The 17,524-nt window shown below is 40.0% G+C and overlaps 1 protein-coding gene across 1 annotated transcript in view; it reads right to left on the bottom strand.

The window, feature by feature from the left end:
* Window positions 1-8,534: 8,534 nt before the first annotated feature.
* MTNR1B (melatonin receptor 1B) overlaps window positions 8,535-17,524 on the bottom strand; it is a 34,021-nt gene continuing 25,031 nt past the window's right edge. The window contains exon 2 of the mRNA XM_013955970.2: window positions 8,535-9,403. Within this exon, the coding sequence (XP_013811424.2) occupies window positions 8,535-9,403 (869 nt within the window). The remainder of the gene's footprint in view (window positions 9,404-17,524) is intronic.

Here is a 17,524-nt window from a genome sequence, read left to right as displayed (position 1 = left end):
TGCTTAGAAAAGCATTGGGATCACTAACTCATGGTTATATGGATTATTGTATTAAAGCAAAGGTATGTGAGATCAGTGAATACATTACAATTTGGAAAATCTAGCATGTACTTTGTAAAAATATATTACATGCACTTCATAGAATTATTTCTGGTTCCTTAGCTTTTAAACAAAGTGAATGATAAAGGAAATAGATTCGTGGCAGTATGGCTAAGACTAACTTTTGACAAGGTTGCTTTAACCTTAAGAGACATAGGCACAACTGCTTGAACCACTAAGACTAATGCAATGGACTTTTGGCTAAATGTCTGCTTAGCAGTAATGAAGAGTTTGGAAAGAGTATAAAATGCCCAACTAGGGGAAAATCCAGGCAGAATATGATACTCACTTCTTTAATATCAAAACCAGCTTTTAGAAGAAGTCCCTAGATTGCTACTAAAATTTAAGAGGAGGGAGAAGCCCTAAAATCTGATAATTCTTTTTGATTGAGTCCTTCACAAAAGATCTACTCTTGAACATACTCTAGCATTTAAGTATGTCATTGCTAAGGATATTATGCTGCTTGCCAGTCAGAATCTCCTGTATCTCTCCTATTGGGCCATGCACTCAGTTTGGATCTTCATGAAATAGCCTGTGTCAGCTAACCTTTCTCACTGTAGGAAGTGGTACAAAATAACACCTACTTCTCCCAGTCACAATGGCATGGGATGGAAAGGGAATGTCTTCTTCAGTTTCTTGAGCACAAGCACTGGAACTGAATCTGTGCAATAGTCTCCTTTACATTGCACATAGCCATAATGTTCAGGAACGAGAAAGGCGAAAGGTAACAGGAAAGGTTTTTATAAATACACTGATATTAAAAAGAAGGCTAAGGAGAGTGGGGATCCATTTCTCAGTGGGGCAGGGGACCAAGAAACAAGTGATAGGGAAAAGGCTGAGGTACTCAATGCCTTTTTTGCCTCAGTTTTCACTGGTAAGTCTTGTCCTCAGGCACACCAGGTCCCTGAGCCTCCTAGCAGAGTCTGTGGGAGTAAAGAAATAACCACAGCAGAGGAAGAAAGAGTAAGGGGTCACTTAACTGACTTGGACGTGCACAAGTCCATGGGACAAGATGGGATGTCTCTGATGGTGCTTGGGGAGCAGGCTGATGTCACTGTGAGGCCACTGTCTGTAATTTTTGAAAGGTCATGGCAATCAGGAGATTCCTGATGACTAAAAAAAGACACCCATCTTCAAAAAGGGGGATCCAGGGTACTACAGGCTGGTCAGTCTGACCTCAGTCCCTAGGAAGAAGATGGAGCAAATCCACTTAGAAGTTGTTTCTAAACACATGAAAGATAAGAACATGACTGGGAGAGACAGCATGGGTTTACTGTAGGCAAATATGCCTGACCAACCTCATTTTTTTCAAGGATGAGGTGAGTGGCACTGTGGACAAGAGGAGGACAGGGGATGTTGTATACCCTGATTTTAGCAAAGACTTTGACAAAATCTACAGTCTCCTTCTCACCAAATTTGTAAGATACGGGCTGGATAAGTGGACAATAATGTGCGCAGAAAATTGGCTGGACTGCTGGGCTCAAGGGTTGTGGTCAGTGATGCAAAGTCCAGCTGGCAGTCAGTAACTAATGGGGTCCCTCAAAGATCAATACTGGGACCAATACTGTTTCATGTCTTCATTAATGACCCAGATGATGAATGATGAGTGCACTCTCAGCAAGTGTACAGACGACACCAAATCCGAGAGAGTAGTCAATATAATGGAGGGCAGGGCTGCTCTTCAGAAGGATCTGAATAGGCAGGAGAAATGAGTTGACAGAAACCTCATGAAATTAAATAAGATGTGAATATTTGAAGCTAGAAGTAGACTTTATGTTAGAATCTCTTCTATTTTTTTTTTTCCTTTTGGTAATAATTGTCCAAAAACATAGAAAAAATAGTTACACTGAAAGCAAGAGGCTGTGAGGGAGGTTGTCTTTCCTGAAGGGTTGGTTTTGTCAGGTGCAGAGCAGTTTAAGGCTCCTCAGCCATGTAGGCAAATCATCCTCCCCAAAACTGGGGAAATGAGGCTATGCCAAACTGATCCTGATATGGGAAAGGGAGCAGCATGAAAAAGGGGTACAAAGGCAATGAAGAGCTACAAATAGAGCCCTAGAGATTTACCATCAGCAGAAGATGGGAGAGAGAGGGACAGTGACAGTGTCTGCTGAAGGAATTGCATTCCTGTTAGCAATAGCTGTGGTCTTATCTTCCCATAAAACATCCTGAACAGCAACATCTGCAGCAACGACTTGGCTTGCCGAAGTGCTTTCTGGGCCTGGCCTATTTGAGCATTTCTTTTGTGTTTGCAGCAATCAGGCAAACTCTGTGTTGTGGAGAAAATAAAAGCTAATGAAGTTCTCCATGACCGGAAACCATTGTGCATCCATAGGCAATCTTCCACGTTTTGTTCTCGCGTTATTCTACGTGTGTCTTCTGTTTCTTGTGGGGACTTCTGAAACTGTACCCTGCATCTGGGCAAGCTTAAGAATTGCAGAGTGCAGATTTCTTCAGGAGGGTGTCTTTTGCTTTGAAGCAGGATTATATTACCTTTTCCTGTGGAATTCTGCACAGTCTTTTGTATTTTTTTCCAGGATGAAATGGCTACATTTACACTAAACACATGCAAACACATGACCCACCACAAGGTTTTAGTGTGAAACAATTTAAAACAATGGTCAAAGGGCTTGTTTTCACAGGCTTTTTTTCTTTTCTAAGGGCAAAATCCCACTGTTCATTCATTTGTAATTAAAAACCACAACTGGCATTAGTCGATCTCACTTGTCACCGCCAATAATTTTAGTTGGCATGCATTTAGTTCTGATTGTACCACATCTGTAGGAAAAAGAGTGGAATTAGTTGGTATGTATTTCAGACATAAAACATTATTTTAAAAATGCCATTACTGTGTCCAGATCTTCTTTCTTCTCCCAAGGAATGATACTTTATGCAGCGATTTGAAGGCTTCATTCTGCAGCCATCAAGCCATTTGCAGTTTTGCCTGCACGAGAATGTGAGATTAACTTATTTTGTGAGTGGACATCAAAAATATTCCATAGGATCATCCCAGCTGTCACCAAGGACTAAAGCCCTTACAGCTGAACACAATAGTCTCTGCAATTAGTAGCTATGACAGTCTCATCTCTGTGACTAGATCCAGAGGGAGTTATAGTTGATAACCTTCTTTGTGGCTTCAACCACCAAATCCAGCTGTTACATTCAGAGTATCTATTTTTAACAATGAATTCAACATTGTTCTTACCCCAGAGGTTACACTGAGTAAATTTCTGCCACAAAATATTTACAAAAATGTTTTAAAAAATGCTTTAGCTATTTTTTCTTACTATAGCTGGAGGCGTTACTAAAAAGAGGATGTACATGAATCGGTTATGCATTCTACAACTCACATCCATAGCAGTCTCTATGAATGCTCATTATGACTGAAGGCAAAATATTGATTTATTATTATAGACTAGATGTGTAAGATCCAGTTAAGCAGGAATATATCAATAGATGTCTGAAAAGAAATTTTGCCTTCCATATTTTCCATTAAATCTGTAATAGAACTTAAATGCCAGAAAATATTCAGCTGAACAAAATTGTGTTATATACAAGATTAAGAAATATATACAATCTTCCATAGATATTTATTCATTGTAAAATTCCAAGTCTCATGCAGTTCTTTAAAAATACAATTGTGAAGTAAAAGTAATCATTTTCAATCTAAGAGTTTTCTGAAAGGAAAAAGTGGAGATACAGAAGTGTATTTCTGCCCCTGAGAATGGGCAAGAAAGAATCACTCTATTCAGTCAGTACTTTTGGTGTGAAAACCTGAACTTGCTAAAGTCAATAATAGTAGTATTTAATCCTTACTATTAGTTTTAATTCTTCCTTGAGAGTGAAATTTTCACTTGCACAGAGGGAGATCACAAGGCTAATGCATCACTTCAGTCTCATTTAGATTTCACTACATCCTCCACTTCCCTCTTTACTGAAGTAGGATTTACTAGTTGTCTTCACTCATCTGTCTAAGGGTAAGTTTTCTTCTGGTCAGATTTCCGTTGTAAGAACCACTCTAGAATAGATTGTTTTTAATGAGAAAACACCATGCTTTGTAATCAAGATAAAATTAAATGGTTGAGAACACCTCAAATTTGCTGGAAACTGACTTTGTCCCTGAAGCACTAGTTTTGTTTTTACTAGTTACCTGTGCAGAACACAAGGTCTCTCTGACTTTCTTCCTCCCTTTTCTTAAGGTGTTAATACCTGATATGTTGATATACATGCTTTGGGGTCTTTACAAATAAAATAATAATTTCCTCAAAGGTACATAAACCTGTACAGAGCTGTTATGTTCTTCCTGAGTATACTCTCAAATCATGTTATAAACATATCACCTATGTTGATGGTTAATTAAATTGTAAATTGCATTTACAATTTCTTTGTCAAATTTAGATTGAAGGGGAAAAGATTTGAATTTAATAAAGTGAGGGATAAAATTAATTTAAGGCTTTTTACATAGGTAGGTGAGTGCATTATTATATGGAAAAATAAAATATTGCTCGATGAAGAAGTTTCACCATGGAAGAGCTGTATTTAGCTGTTTAAATTAATTTAAATTTCATGTAGTTAATTGATTTACAGTTTAAATCAAAATGTAATGCTGTGCAATAACACGTGGTATAAATACTTACTTTACCAAGCACAAGTTATTGTCCGTACTTAAGGACTCAACAAGAAATGGTATCTGGCGTACTGAATAGCTTCATTGTTTTTGCACAGACACCACGCAGAACAAAGTCTTATTCAGTGCATGTAGTGGTAGTGGTGGTAGAATCCATGCCTAAGAATTCAGCATTGTTGCCATGTTTTTTAAACATTTGTGATGAAGGATCAAATTCTGGAACACTTCTTTCTCTGAACAGTGAATTATTCACATGAGCTTCATTTAGGATTGTATAGCTGAGGAAATACCAGCAAAAGGATTCTTAAAAGTGACCTTTCATTTTTAATATGCAGTGATAATTTGTAAAATGACTTCATAAAAATATCAAAACTGCTTCCCATGAATATGCAGAACAATAGCTGCTCACTTTATGGCTAATGAAGTGGTTACAATGTTTTGATTTTTCTTGTGGAGTTAAACAATGATGGGAATTCAATCCAAATTCTGGACTCTGTTCTGATTCATGTTATCAAGTGATAAACAAAGTTCAAACAATTTACTTCTAATGCTAGTCTATCTGTAAGTTGGACAACAAATTTTGACTTTCAAGTCACAGTTTCGAGTAGTCAGGGATAGGAGTCATTAAAACAACATTGTCAGTGGAGCAAACTTGAAGTCCTCTCCTGCATTCTCTGACTCTCGAAACTCCTTGTTTACTAAGAGGACAGTTTCCCATGTAGACATGCAAGTACATTAGTTCTATGTTCAGTACCTTGATATGGAAGTCATGAGGAAAGAAAATGCAAAACATAAAGTGCCAGATTTACAGAATTATTTTCAAGGTAGAATCAACATATTAATGATTGGTACTTTTAGCTACAATATTTTTATCTATACTACCAGACCAGTTTGTCCCATTAAAGTTTATCCAGTTACATGAGCAATATTTATAGGTTCTGGTTGTTTTTTGCTCTTTTTTTTAGTAGATAAGTATATCCTTATATCTATCATCTAGAGAAAATGTTTACATCCCTTTTAGATCCCTGTTCACAGAGTTTTAAGCTTTCATCAGACTACTACTGTATGAGGCCTAGGGTAGAGTACTTCAGAGATTATTAGAAATTACCCGAACAACATTGAAGTAGCTAAAAGAATCATCACATTTGTTATTTTGCTTTACTTCTTTTTCTTTAGATAGATATTTTAGAAAGCAAATAAAAATTTAATACTGTGGTTCTTTGATGTTTGTGTATAAGTATAGCAAAATAGGGACCATGTTAATATGTCTAAATGGCTCTAAGAGCATTATGTTTGATGCACAAATTAACATTACTATGCAGAGATATTTTTCATAATAGTTAGGTCAGAAAACCCAAACTGGCCTGTAAATAGCAACCTGAATTCCTCTTTTTTCCTTTTTCAGTGCCAGAAGTGGATTTACCAGATAGAAGCTAATTGGCTTCTCTCCTCTCCCTGATCAGTACTACTAAGAGCGATGTGCATTTCAGGACTAACAGGGAAATAACTTTATTCACCCTGTGATTCCATCTGCTCCTGATCCCTAATCTGGTATAAAAATAATGCAAACCACACTGTGCAAATGACTACAATGCTGAGAGATATAGCCCAGATTATAATCTAGTCTGCATGGTCACTGTTACAATGTGATGATATCTGGGGGGAAAAAAAAAGTCTGAATTTGAGTTACCCCATCTAAGTTTGTAAACATAATAGAAAATCATCCTTTTATTTTATGAACTCTGCAGATTTGAACTGCAGTTACACCAAGGATAGGATTCAGATCACCTATCTTTGTCTGAAGTTTAAGTGTCTACACATAAACTGTCTGATCTGCATTATAGTCAATGAGGATACAGTCAGGAAAGTCTGTTCCTCTGACCAACAAATTTGTCTATTTCAAGATAATATGAATCGTTTCCTAGAACTCCATGTAATACAGTTGGAATTTAGAAATTAGATCATATGCAAACACTTACACTGGAGATATCCCAAATTAGGCAATTATCTCACTCCAGCTATCAATAGTGAGGAGTTTAATCTAAACTAGTAATCAAAGTTCCTTCTAAAGTCAATGAACCAGAATCTCCACAGAGCAATTCATCCCATCCTTGGATGCGTGTCTACCATAGATGGGAAGAACCATATCTTTGTGAACTATAGGGGGAGCCTTGCAGGTTGTCTTAGACCAGACACCTAGGGTGGATTTTGTTCAAGATAAGATGTTTGCATATTAGCCAAGTATCGCAGTTACCAATTACAGTCAATGAGGCTTCTTTCATTTGGCCACACACAAGTGTCTAGTGCTATCTGAGATGATCTAGGGTACCTGACTGGCCTTCTCTTGCTACTCCAGAAGAGCACAGGTCATATACCAGAATTGCCAGCCTGTTGCAAATGTGTCAGGTATGTGAAAGTGCATAAAATGACCTTGGATGTATATGTTTAGGTAAATAAATGAAGCCCAATGAAGATTTATCTAATACAGGCAGTGGAGCCTAGACAAGTATTCAGCTCACTGGGAGGTAGAAACCCAATGGCTGTTGAGCTGAATCTTCTGCTAGGTTCTACTGACTGTATTGACTAGATCTCACAAATAAACACCTACACATAGACAATTAAATGAAAGTGTCTTCACAGTAAACTGACTTCACTCCTGTATGGCAGAACTGGATGAGATGAATCTCGCCCTAATAGCCAAAGACACAGAAGTTCACAGTGTTACTAGAACTGCATTGCAGAATGGGATACCCTTTTCCATATTTAGGAAATACTTAACTAGTTACAGCCCCTTCTTAAAAGGGCTTCCACTGAAGCCAGCTTCACCTCAGCTGTCAAGGGTGCTGAGACAGTTCTCTGAGAAAAGTATTATTTTTATCATTTTTTATTTAAGTATTGAAAAGTATCATTTTTAATTCTGCTACTTCATTTGTATCGATCCTATTGGCACTCATTCCTTTGTGTACATTCTGGAGTCTACAACTCAGAAGAATTTGTTCGAAAAAAGAAAAAGAAAGGGGATTTATAACATTACATTATTTCAGATGTTTGGTATAGTTATGTGCCTTCTGCATTTTACTGCACAGGTAACTCAGCCTGATATTGTAAGAATGCTGATCATATGCCCTCTCTAAGGGAATAATATTGCTCAGAATAAATGTGTAAGAAATCAAGCCTTTGTATTACATCTTCTACAATAAAATTGACCATAGAAGATGAACAGAGTAAGTACACTGAGATGGGGAATGCTGTGTTAATATTTGTTGTTACACCAATATTCTTCTCTCCAATTCATAAGTTTGTTTCCAAGACACTACTACTGCCACCAGTACATGCACAGAAGTGCCATGTTTGACTCAGGTATGGAAAGCTGAGTAATCTGCTTCACCCTCTTTGTTCAGATATAAGAGGGGGAAAAAATCATTTTCCAGGCCTTGACCAGCTGGTATGCCCATAGGCAGGTGCATTCACTGCATTTTCTAAGAACTAAATCCTGAGTTTGGATAAAGCATGCAAAACTCCCATTGAAGTCAAAAAGTGCCTCATTCACATGTCTGAGGGCAGAACTGAGCTCTCAGAACTAAAACAGCTTGCACTCACCTGCTACTTTAATTCTGAAATGTATTTTCAATTGGTATCTTGTTTATATAGTAAATTAATGTGAGCAATGTGCTATATCAAGAAGACAGTATTCCAGTTACAAAGTGCCATCCAAATGGAAACCTCCAAAAGGTAAACAAGAATGACCAGGATATTACAAATATATTATTGGAGTTTTCCTTCACAGTCTCTTGCATTCACTATTATACATTTACAAAGTATCAGTTTTCATTTGGTCATTGTTGTTTAAAGCAGGAGAAGGCTTGCTCTTCTGACCTTCAGTTCCTCCTTTGGACGTGTCTTGGAAGAAAAGCCTTGGCATCCACAGTGACATTAAAATTCGTTTGTACTCTTTCCGAAAATTCTGATTAAGAAGTCCATATATTATTGCATTAAGGCAGCTGTTGAAATAGGCCATGAAGTAGCTTACAATGAATAACCATTCAGGAACTTTTGGTGCCATTTCCAAAGGATCAATGGCTACAGCCAGTCCAATGAAGTTTAAAGGTGCCCAACAAAAGGCAAAAATCACAAAAACCACAAACATGGTAAGAAAGTTTCTGAAGTCACTTGGCTTCAGTCTTAGCTTTGTTTCTGACTTGACTCGTCTTCTAACTTGAATCACTAAGATCCAAATTCGAAGGTAGCAGAAACTCACAATGGTAATAGGGACAATGAAGTGAATTACCACGACAGCTATGGTATAGTAGGAGCTAGCAGTCTGAACAAATGTGCATGAGTAAATGCGTGGATCATACTTTAAAGAGCCAACAAAAAAATTTGGCACAGTTGCAATAACCGTTAATACCCAGATTAAGGAGACGTACAGCATTGTGTTCCAACAGCTATACACTTTGTCATAGGCAAAGCTATGACATATATAGCAATATCGGTTTATTGCAATTGCAGTGATGTTGAAAATAGAGCCTATTACACTTAGTCCCATCACAAAGCCACTCACTTTACAGTGCATTTCACCCAAAGTCCATCCATTGTGGAAAATGGCTAAGAGCACCAGAGGGTATGGGTATAAGGCCACCACCAGATCAGCCAAAGCCAGGCTAACCACAAATGCATTACCTAGGGAAAAAGAAAGATACATAAACATAAGTCCAAAGGCAAGCATATTTGTGAACAAAAAGAAAATATTTATAATGTTTTGGATATTGGCAATGTCAAATTATTGATGGTGCCACCAAGCAACAAGTATATGGGATCAATTTATCTGTGTGGGAAGTAACTCTACGACTTAAAGCAGACTGCCATAGAAATAACTGTAGCAACATGGTGGTTCAAATCTGTTGGTGACTGGATTATACCCTCATTTTTATTCTAATCATTAATAAATGCAACCATCAATTAGCTATTACATAAGCATGCACTGAGTTGTTTCCGTATAGCTCACTCGAGCAGTAGAGTAAATAAGGTGAAAAAAGAGAAAAGTGTGAAGGGAGCTAGGTAGACAGGCTATCACGTCTTTCTAACCTATCACTGGAGTGCCAAGGGGCTTGACAGATGGCAAATGAAAAGATATATAAAAGACCAAATCTAAGAGCATTAGAAGGATGCATGGTTTTATGTATATTCTGAACAGTTGCACAATAGGCTGCAGTAGAGGTATTTTCTTGATGAATGATCTACCCATGCTGCAGCTATTTTCCTATCCCAGTGACTAAGGAAGAAGACTGAAGTGCCTTCACTACCTTCTATAGATGGGCATATTAAATTATACAAAATAAGAATACATGAGTGTAAAGGAAAGGGAAGGGAAGAAAGCATTCAAATGCACAGAAAGAGCCTTTAGACCCCTTTCTGCTGATGATGTTCAAAGAAATTTTAGTAATATAATTGAGACACATTGTCTTTCTTTAAGTAGTGTCCTTTTCATCATTTTGAAATTTCTGGACAGTGCATCTAAGGACACATTACATAAAAGAGTGAGTTACTAAAATATACTCCTGAAAAATGAGATTCTCACCATGGTAAGCAGTGGATCCCTTGGTTTTTAGGAAACATGTGAAATAATTCTCTAGGAACTTCCCAAGAAATAGAAGGGAGAGGTATTAATCTTAGGGTTTGGGCATTTAAGTAGCATAGAAGACATAATTATATTTTGAAAAGAGACATTAAACACTCAATCCTACAAATTCTGAGTTTTCTGGTCCTCATCTAGCAAAACAGGTCTGCATATGTTTAATGTTAAGCAGAGAAATAATCTTGTGGATAAGGATGTCATTGGCTGGGAGCCAGAGCACCAAGAACTTTGCAAGATTAAACTCCTCGAAAAAATGATAGAAGTCTACCTCTATACCATTTGCTCTACCTTCTCATGCATGTGTACCTTGCCTAACCTAAAAAAAAAAGAATGAGGAGCTCTCTTTCTCCCTTACACTCTAGGGAAAGCCTGTGCTCATCAAAATTTCCATATCAGCCAGGGAACTTAAGAGAAAGTAGAATTATCCATGTGTAGCCACAGAAGCCTGACTTCCCTCAAGAGTTGCATAACTTATTTTAGGTGGTTCCTTGTTATACATTTAGCAGCCCATCTCCCACCCTCTTTATACTTCCAAGACCATTCAAGTGTTTTCACTCACATAGAATTGATGGAAGGCAATTCTATGCTATTTGTCTTGGAAGCAGGATGTAAAACTTACAGCATTATGTTATTTTTTGTGCCCTCCCAAGCCATCCCTACTTTAGGGATGAGGAGGGGTCCATTTGAGTATGTTCCTGGACTTGCATATTTCCTGCTGTTGATATATGTGACATACTGAATACATTTCAGTAATACCATGCTGTTGTGAAAAAGGCAAGCATCATTTCTGGATGCATAATCAGGACACTTTGAAAACACACAATCTTTTTGTACTGTTCAACATTGGTGAGGCATTAGAGAACTGTCTCTAGTTTGGGACTTTGCATTTCAAGAAAGAAGTGAACCCTAATTAGAGCTAGTCTACTGGAAAGCAATGAGAATGATCTGTGAGGAAGGACTGAACAAACTAGAGAGAAGACTGAGGGCATTGTGATAACAGTCTTCAAATAAGTGAAAGAGGAAGGATATAATCCATTCCCCATGTCTGCAGAGAACAGAAACAAGCTTCAGTTGCAACAAGGAAGTTTCAGATTAGACGTTAAGAAAAACATTTTAACAGTGAAGAAAAGGAAGTGCTGGAATATCTTGCTTTAAGTCCATCATTGAGGGCTGTAGGAAAAAGTTAAGCAATCTTCATGACTAATCTAGATACAAGTGATCCTGCTTTGAGCATGGGAAGAATGAGATGACTTTGAAGGCCTCTTCTGGACATATGATAACTATGACAAGACTGAGAAAGGTGCAGGGACATCTTTATCAGAATGTATTTACATTGTGGAAATAAAATTTCCCTTATATTTTTCCATCACTGTATCTGACAGTAGACGATAGAGAAGGCGGGAGAAATGTGCCTTTTTGAGAGAGAAGGATACAGTTTAGTCCAGGATGCATACTAAGATTAACAAATCTCATCTCTCAGGCCTCCCATCATAAGCACGTACTTAAAATGTAATTATTCAATTAAAACCAATTGGGCATTCAGGTTCTTCAACAATATTTGGAAACTTCTTGCAAAGTATATTTGGCAGGAAAATTTTTAAATTGTGTATGTAATTTAGGACTTCTTGAAAATTCCAGCTGCAGTGAATACAGGCAATGAATCTGTCAAAAAATAGTGTATAATTTTATACAATAGAAAAAAAGTGGTGCAATACCTGTAAAGGCCCCAAGTGATTTGTCACTTTTATGACTGTTTCACAGGATCAGGAGTTTGCTTTGAAGCTGAATAAATGGTTAATTTTATACCATGGTGTTTTATTTTTCATTAGGAGTTATTTTGGTTGTTACACATTTGTTTAACAAGTTGTTTTACATTGCATATTGATTTCAGTGTCTTAGCTCAATTTCCTGATAGCTAGTCTACAGAATCATGTTCTTCCTTGTACACTCTTCTTCTGATCCCATTATTCTTGTCTTCTTTAGGGTAAAATGGCCAAGCTTCAACATGAAGAGAGTTCCTACACAGGCTATTGCACAGACGGTTGCATTTGTCTCTGAGAAATGGGAGAGAGGGTTTGTAATCCTCCCTAGTTTAGAAGGGAGTTGAACCATATTACTAGTGTTCTGTCCAGCAGGTTATACAAAGGCCAAATAACCTCCTCTTCTCCTGATGTTGAACTTGGACCACTGTGTAGTGAAGAATGGAAGGAGGGCAGAAGGGACATGAATGTGACTATGGCGTAGTGGATGAGTGTTTGGAATAGGAAAAGACAAGGCTTGATGACTTAGGATATTCCTGCTATTCCTCCATTTTCAAATTCTAATCTCAAGGGGAAACTCAGAATCCCTCTTGCACATTTCTTGCTTCATTATGTCTTCAGCTGGAATGTAAGTGAAAAATCTCTTTGTTAAGGCTAAAGACTTAAAAACATGTGTAATAATCAACACTATATTTATAACTAAATAGCCTTTCATGCTGTCTGATAATGATAAGAAGTAGAGGTTTTTTTAATTATATTACCTTTAGGTATTAACCTTCCTGTAAAGAGGAATTCCTCTGCCAGACTGTTGTAGCCCTTGTACTCAAAATATATTGAAAAAGAGAGTTCTGAAAGGCTCTGATAGTTTTTCGGTTGCGTTTGATGTGTAGGCCTCTTTAATGACTGCTGAAGTTAATCGGAGAATTGCCATAGATTTAAATGAGCCATTAATCTGCTCATTAGAGGTCTGAGAAAATAAAGACCACTTATTCTAAAAATGATGCTTTTGTCACCTTGCTTTCCAGCCTGGACTAAGCTAAGAAGTAGTGGAATTGTGTTAGAAAAAACTGGCAAAATCTACCTGGGATTCTCACCTAGAGACATTCACATAAGACAGCTCTGGAAGGGCAGAAACCCAGGGAACATAAATCTGATAGCAAAAAGACCTTTGCTGATAAAAGATACAATAATAATAAAAAAAAGGAGCACATGAATAATATTTGGAAACAAAAGAAAAAAATCAAAGCTGAAAACGCTCTCATAGTTCCTATGACTTTTAAAAGAACAGACCTCACCTTCAGACAGAGATATATAGCATGCTGCACGTTAATCCCAAGACATGTTAGTCAGGATTCACTACAGTGAGTGGCTTATGTGGCTCTGTTGTCACAGTCTAAAACAACATGGAAATTATAGAGGCATATATAACAGAATGAAGAAAGCAATCATTCCTTCAGTAGAGTATCCCTCTTTAACCTCCCCTTGGCTACATAATCAGTAAAAGAAACTATGCTGCTCTGATAAAGTATTGTCATGAACTTTTCTTGTGCAAGATCACCTTTCTGGATCCAGGCCTAAGTCTAATTTCCAGATTCTTCTGAGTGAGCCTCAAGTTCTAGACCAGAACAAATTGGAGCATGTCCAGCTAACAGGAAACTGGTACAAAATTGACTTCACATGTCTATGTCTGTACTTCTGATTTTATAGGAATAGCCCTGAGACTGAAACTGAGGCTGAATTTGCTTCTCAGCCAAATCATTTGAGCAGAGGATTCTGCTAAGGGCCAGCTTGAGTGCAAGCCTGAATAAGGTACAAGCATTTCTCCAGCTCAGAGTTCAGGATTTTGGCAAACCAGATGATTACTGTGATGGAACTATGTAGCTGGTCCCACTCCTGACACTCTGTTGTAACTTCCTCATTATACATGTGTCCATGTACACATTAATGCTTAATATACTATTTCTTTGGTTGCTCTTCTTTCCCAAGATTTCAGTTAGTTTTGACATATTTTAGGAAAGAATTACTTCATGAAATAATCAATAAATTGTATTTTCAGAGCCAAAATTTCTGCTAAACCTCCAGGTGACAGCTTTTAAGAGGAAGTTCTGGCCAAATTACTGCTGGTTCTTCCTGCTTCCAATGACATCCGGCAGAAGGATAACACTTATCTTTTCTGACCAGTCATATTTTTCACTGGGCTACAGTTCCTTGCAGCTCCTTTCAGACTTGGCTGGGGGCTTTGCTTCATAAGGTTTGCTCTTTTATGTGGAAAGAAAAATATTACTCTGGAGGGCCTGAAAAACTGACATGGGATAAGTAGGCAGAACTCAGGCATGGGTAGGGTCTTTTTCTCTGTTCCCAAAGTGCTCCAGCAAACTTGCATGATTCAAGCATATATGATTGGAATGCTGTAATGCGTGGATACAGGCTCCTTAGGAAGGACAGGCCAGGAAGGTGAGGAGAGGGAGTCACTCTTTGTGTGAGAGAGCACCTGGAATGTATGGAGCTCTGCCTAGGGGTGGATGAAGAGCGAGTCGAGAGCTTATGGGTAAGGATTCAAGGGCAGGCTAGCATGGGTGACACTGTTGTGGGTGTTCACTCCAGGCCACCTGATCAGGAAGAGGAAGTCGATGAGGCCTTCTACAGACAACGGGAAGCAGCCTCACAATCCCAGGCCCTGGTTCTCATGGGGGACTTCAACCACCCCAATATCTGCTGGAGGAACAACACAGCTAGGCACAAACAGTTCAGCAGGTTCCTGGAGAACATCAGTGACAACTTCCTGACCCAGGTGATAGAGGAGCCAACGAGGAGAGGTGCCCTGCTGGACTAACAAACAAGGAAGGGCTGGTTGGAGATGTGAAGGTTGGGGGCAGCCTTGGCTGCAGTGACCATGAGATGGTGCAGTTCAGGATCCCAAGAGGAGGAAGCAGGGCAAGAAGCAGGATCACAACCCTGGACTTCAGGAGAGCAAACGTTGGCCTCTTCAGGGAGCTGCATGGAAGAATCCCATGGGATAAGGCCCTAGAAAGAAGGGGGGTCCAAGAAATCTGGTTGATATTCAAGGATCGCCTCCTCCAAGCTCAAGAACGGTGTATCCCAATGAGCAGGAAGTTGAGCAAAGGGGCAGGAGGCCTGCATGGATGAGCAAGGAGCTCCTGGCAAAACTCAGAATAAGGAAGTGTACAGAAGGTAGAAGCAGGGACAGGCCACTTCACAACGAGTATAGGGACGTCGTCCAGGTATGCAGGGATGGGACTCGGAAGGCCAAGGCTCATTTGGAGTTTAACCTGGCAAGAGATGTGAAGGACAACAAGAAAGGCTTCTTTAAATACATCAGCAGCAAAAGGAAGACGAGGGGAAATGTGGGCCTGCGGCTGAATGGGGCAGAGGCCCTGGTGACAAAGGACACAGAAAAGGTTGAGGCACTAAATGCCTTCTTCACCTCAGTCTTCACAGGTAAGACCAGCCTTCAGGACTCCCAGGCCCTGGAGACCTGGGAGAAAGTCTGGAGAAAGGAAGACTTTCCCTTGGTGGAGGAGGGTTGAGCTGAAGATCACATAGGGAAGCTGGACATCCACAAGTCCATGGGCCCTGATGAAATGCACCCATGAGTGCTGAGGGAGCTGGCAGACGTCATTACTAGGGCACTCTCAATCATCTTTGAAAGGACACGGAGAAGAAGAGAGACGCCTGAAGACTGGAAGGAGGCTAATGTCACTCCAGTCTTCAGAAAGGGCAAGAAGGAGGACGCAGGGAACTGCAGGGCAGTCAGCCTTACCTCGATCCCTGGAAAGGTGATGGAGCAGCTCATCCTGGAGGCCATCTCCAAGCATGTGGAGGACAAGAAGGTGATCAGGAGTAGTCAGCATGGCTTCACCAAGGGGAAATCATGCTTAACCAACCTGATAGCCTTCTATGATGGAATGACTGGCTGGGTAGGTGAAGGGAGAGCAGTGGATGTTGTCTACTTGATTTCCGTAAGGCTTTTGACACTGTCTCCCATAACATCCTCATAGGCAAGCTCAGAAAGCGTGGGCTAGATGAGTGGACAGTGAGCTGGATTGAGAAGTGGCTGAATGGCAGAGCTCAGAGAGTTGTGCTCAGTGGCACAGAGTCTAGCTGGAGGCCTGTAGCTAGCGGTGTCCCCCAGGGGTCAGTCCTGGGTCCAGTCTTGTTCAACTTCTTCATCAATGACCTGGATGAAGGGACAGAGTGCACCCTCAGCAAGTTTGCTGACGATACAAAACCGGGAGGAGTGGCTGATACCCCAGAGAGCCGTGCTGCCATTCTGAGAGACCTGGACAGGCTGGAGAGCTGGGCAGAGAGGAACCTCATGAAGTTCAACAAAGGCAAGTGCATGGTCCTGCATCTGGGGAGGAATAACCCCATGCACCAGTACAGGCTGGGGGTTGACCTGCTGGAAAGCAGCTCTGCCGAGAAGGACCTGGGAGTGCTGGTGGACACCCAGTTAAGCATGAGGCAGCAATGTGCCCTTGTGGCCAAGAAGGCCAATGGTATCCTGGGGTGCATCAGGAAGAGTGTTGCCAGCAGGTCGAGGGAGGTGATTCTCCCCCTCTCCTCAGCCCTGGTGAGGCCACATCTGGAGTACTGTGTCCAGTTCTGGGCTCCCCAGTACAAGAGGGATGTGGCACTACTGGAGCAAGTGCAGCGAAGGGCTACAAAGATGATTAGGGGACTGGAGCATCTCTCTTATGAGGAAAGGCTGAGAGAGCTGGGCCTGTTTAGCCTAGAGAAGAGAAGGCTGAGAGGAGATCCTATCAATGTGTACAAGTATCTGAAGGGAGGGTGTCAAGAGCATGGGGCCAGACTCTTTTCAGTGTTGCCCAGTGATGGAGCAAGGGGCAAAGGTCAGAAACTGAAACACAGGAAGTTCTGTCTGGATCTAAGGAAAAAATTTTTTACTTGAGAGTGGTGGAACAATGGAACAGGTTGCCCAGAGAGGCTGTGGAGTCTCCGTTCTTGAAGACATTCAAAAGCTGTCTGGACATGGTTCTGGGTAACCTGCTCTAGGTGACCCTGGTTGAGCAGGGGTGTTGGACTAGATGATCTCCAGAGGTCCCTTTCCCACCTTGCTGGTCTGTGATTCGTTGATTCAAATGTTAGCTGCTCCTGGAGAAATGCTGATCTTTCTTTACTTCCAGGCTGAAAAAAAAGGAAACTAGGGACTGAATGTTAACCCAAACCACAGTTTCATTCTCTCTTGCTCATGGAATACTGCAGCTACATAATAACCACGGATTTCCAGGTGCTGATCTGGGACACAGCTAGTTGCAGAAATGTAAGTAAACTCAAACAAACACAGAAACTTGAGTATCTAAAAAGAGTGTGGAAGTCTCGCCTCCTACACTGCCTATTTTTTTATTCAATTTGGGCTTTTCTGAT

The sequence above is a fragment of the Apteryx mantelli genome, chromosome 1 (genome assembly GCF_036417845.1).
Source record: "Apteryx mantelli isolate bAptMan1 chromosome 1, bAptMan1.hap1, whole genome shotgun sequence".
NCBI classification, from domain to species: Eukaryota; Metazoa; Chordata; class Aves; order Apterygiformes; family Apterygidae; genus Apteryx; species Apteryx mantelli.
This window is presented reverse-complemented; position numbering and strand designations above follow the sequence as displayed.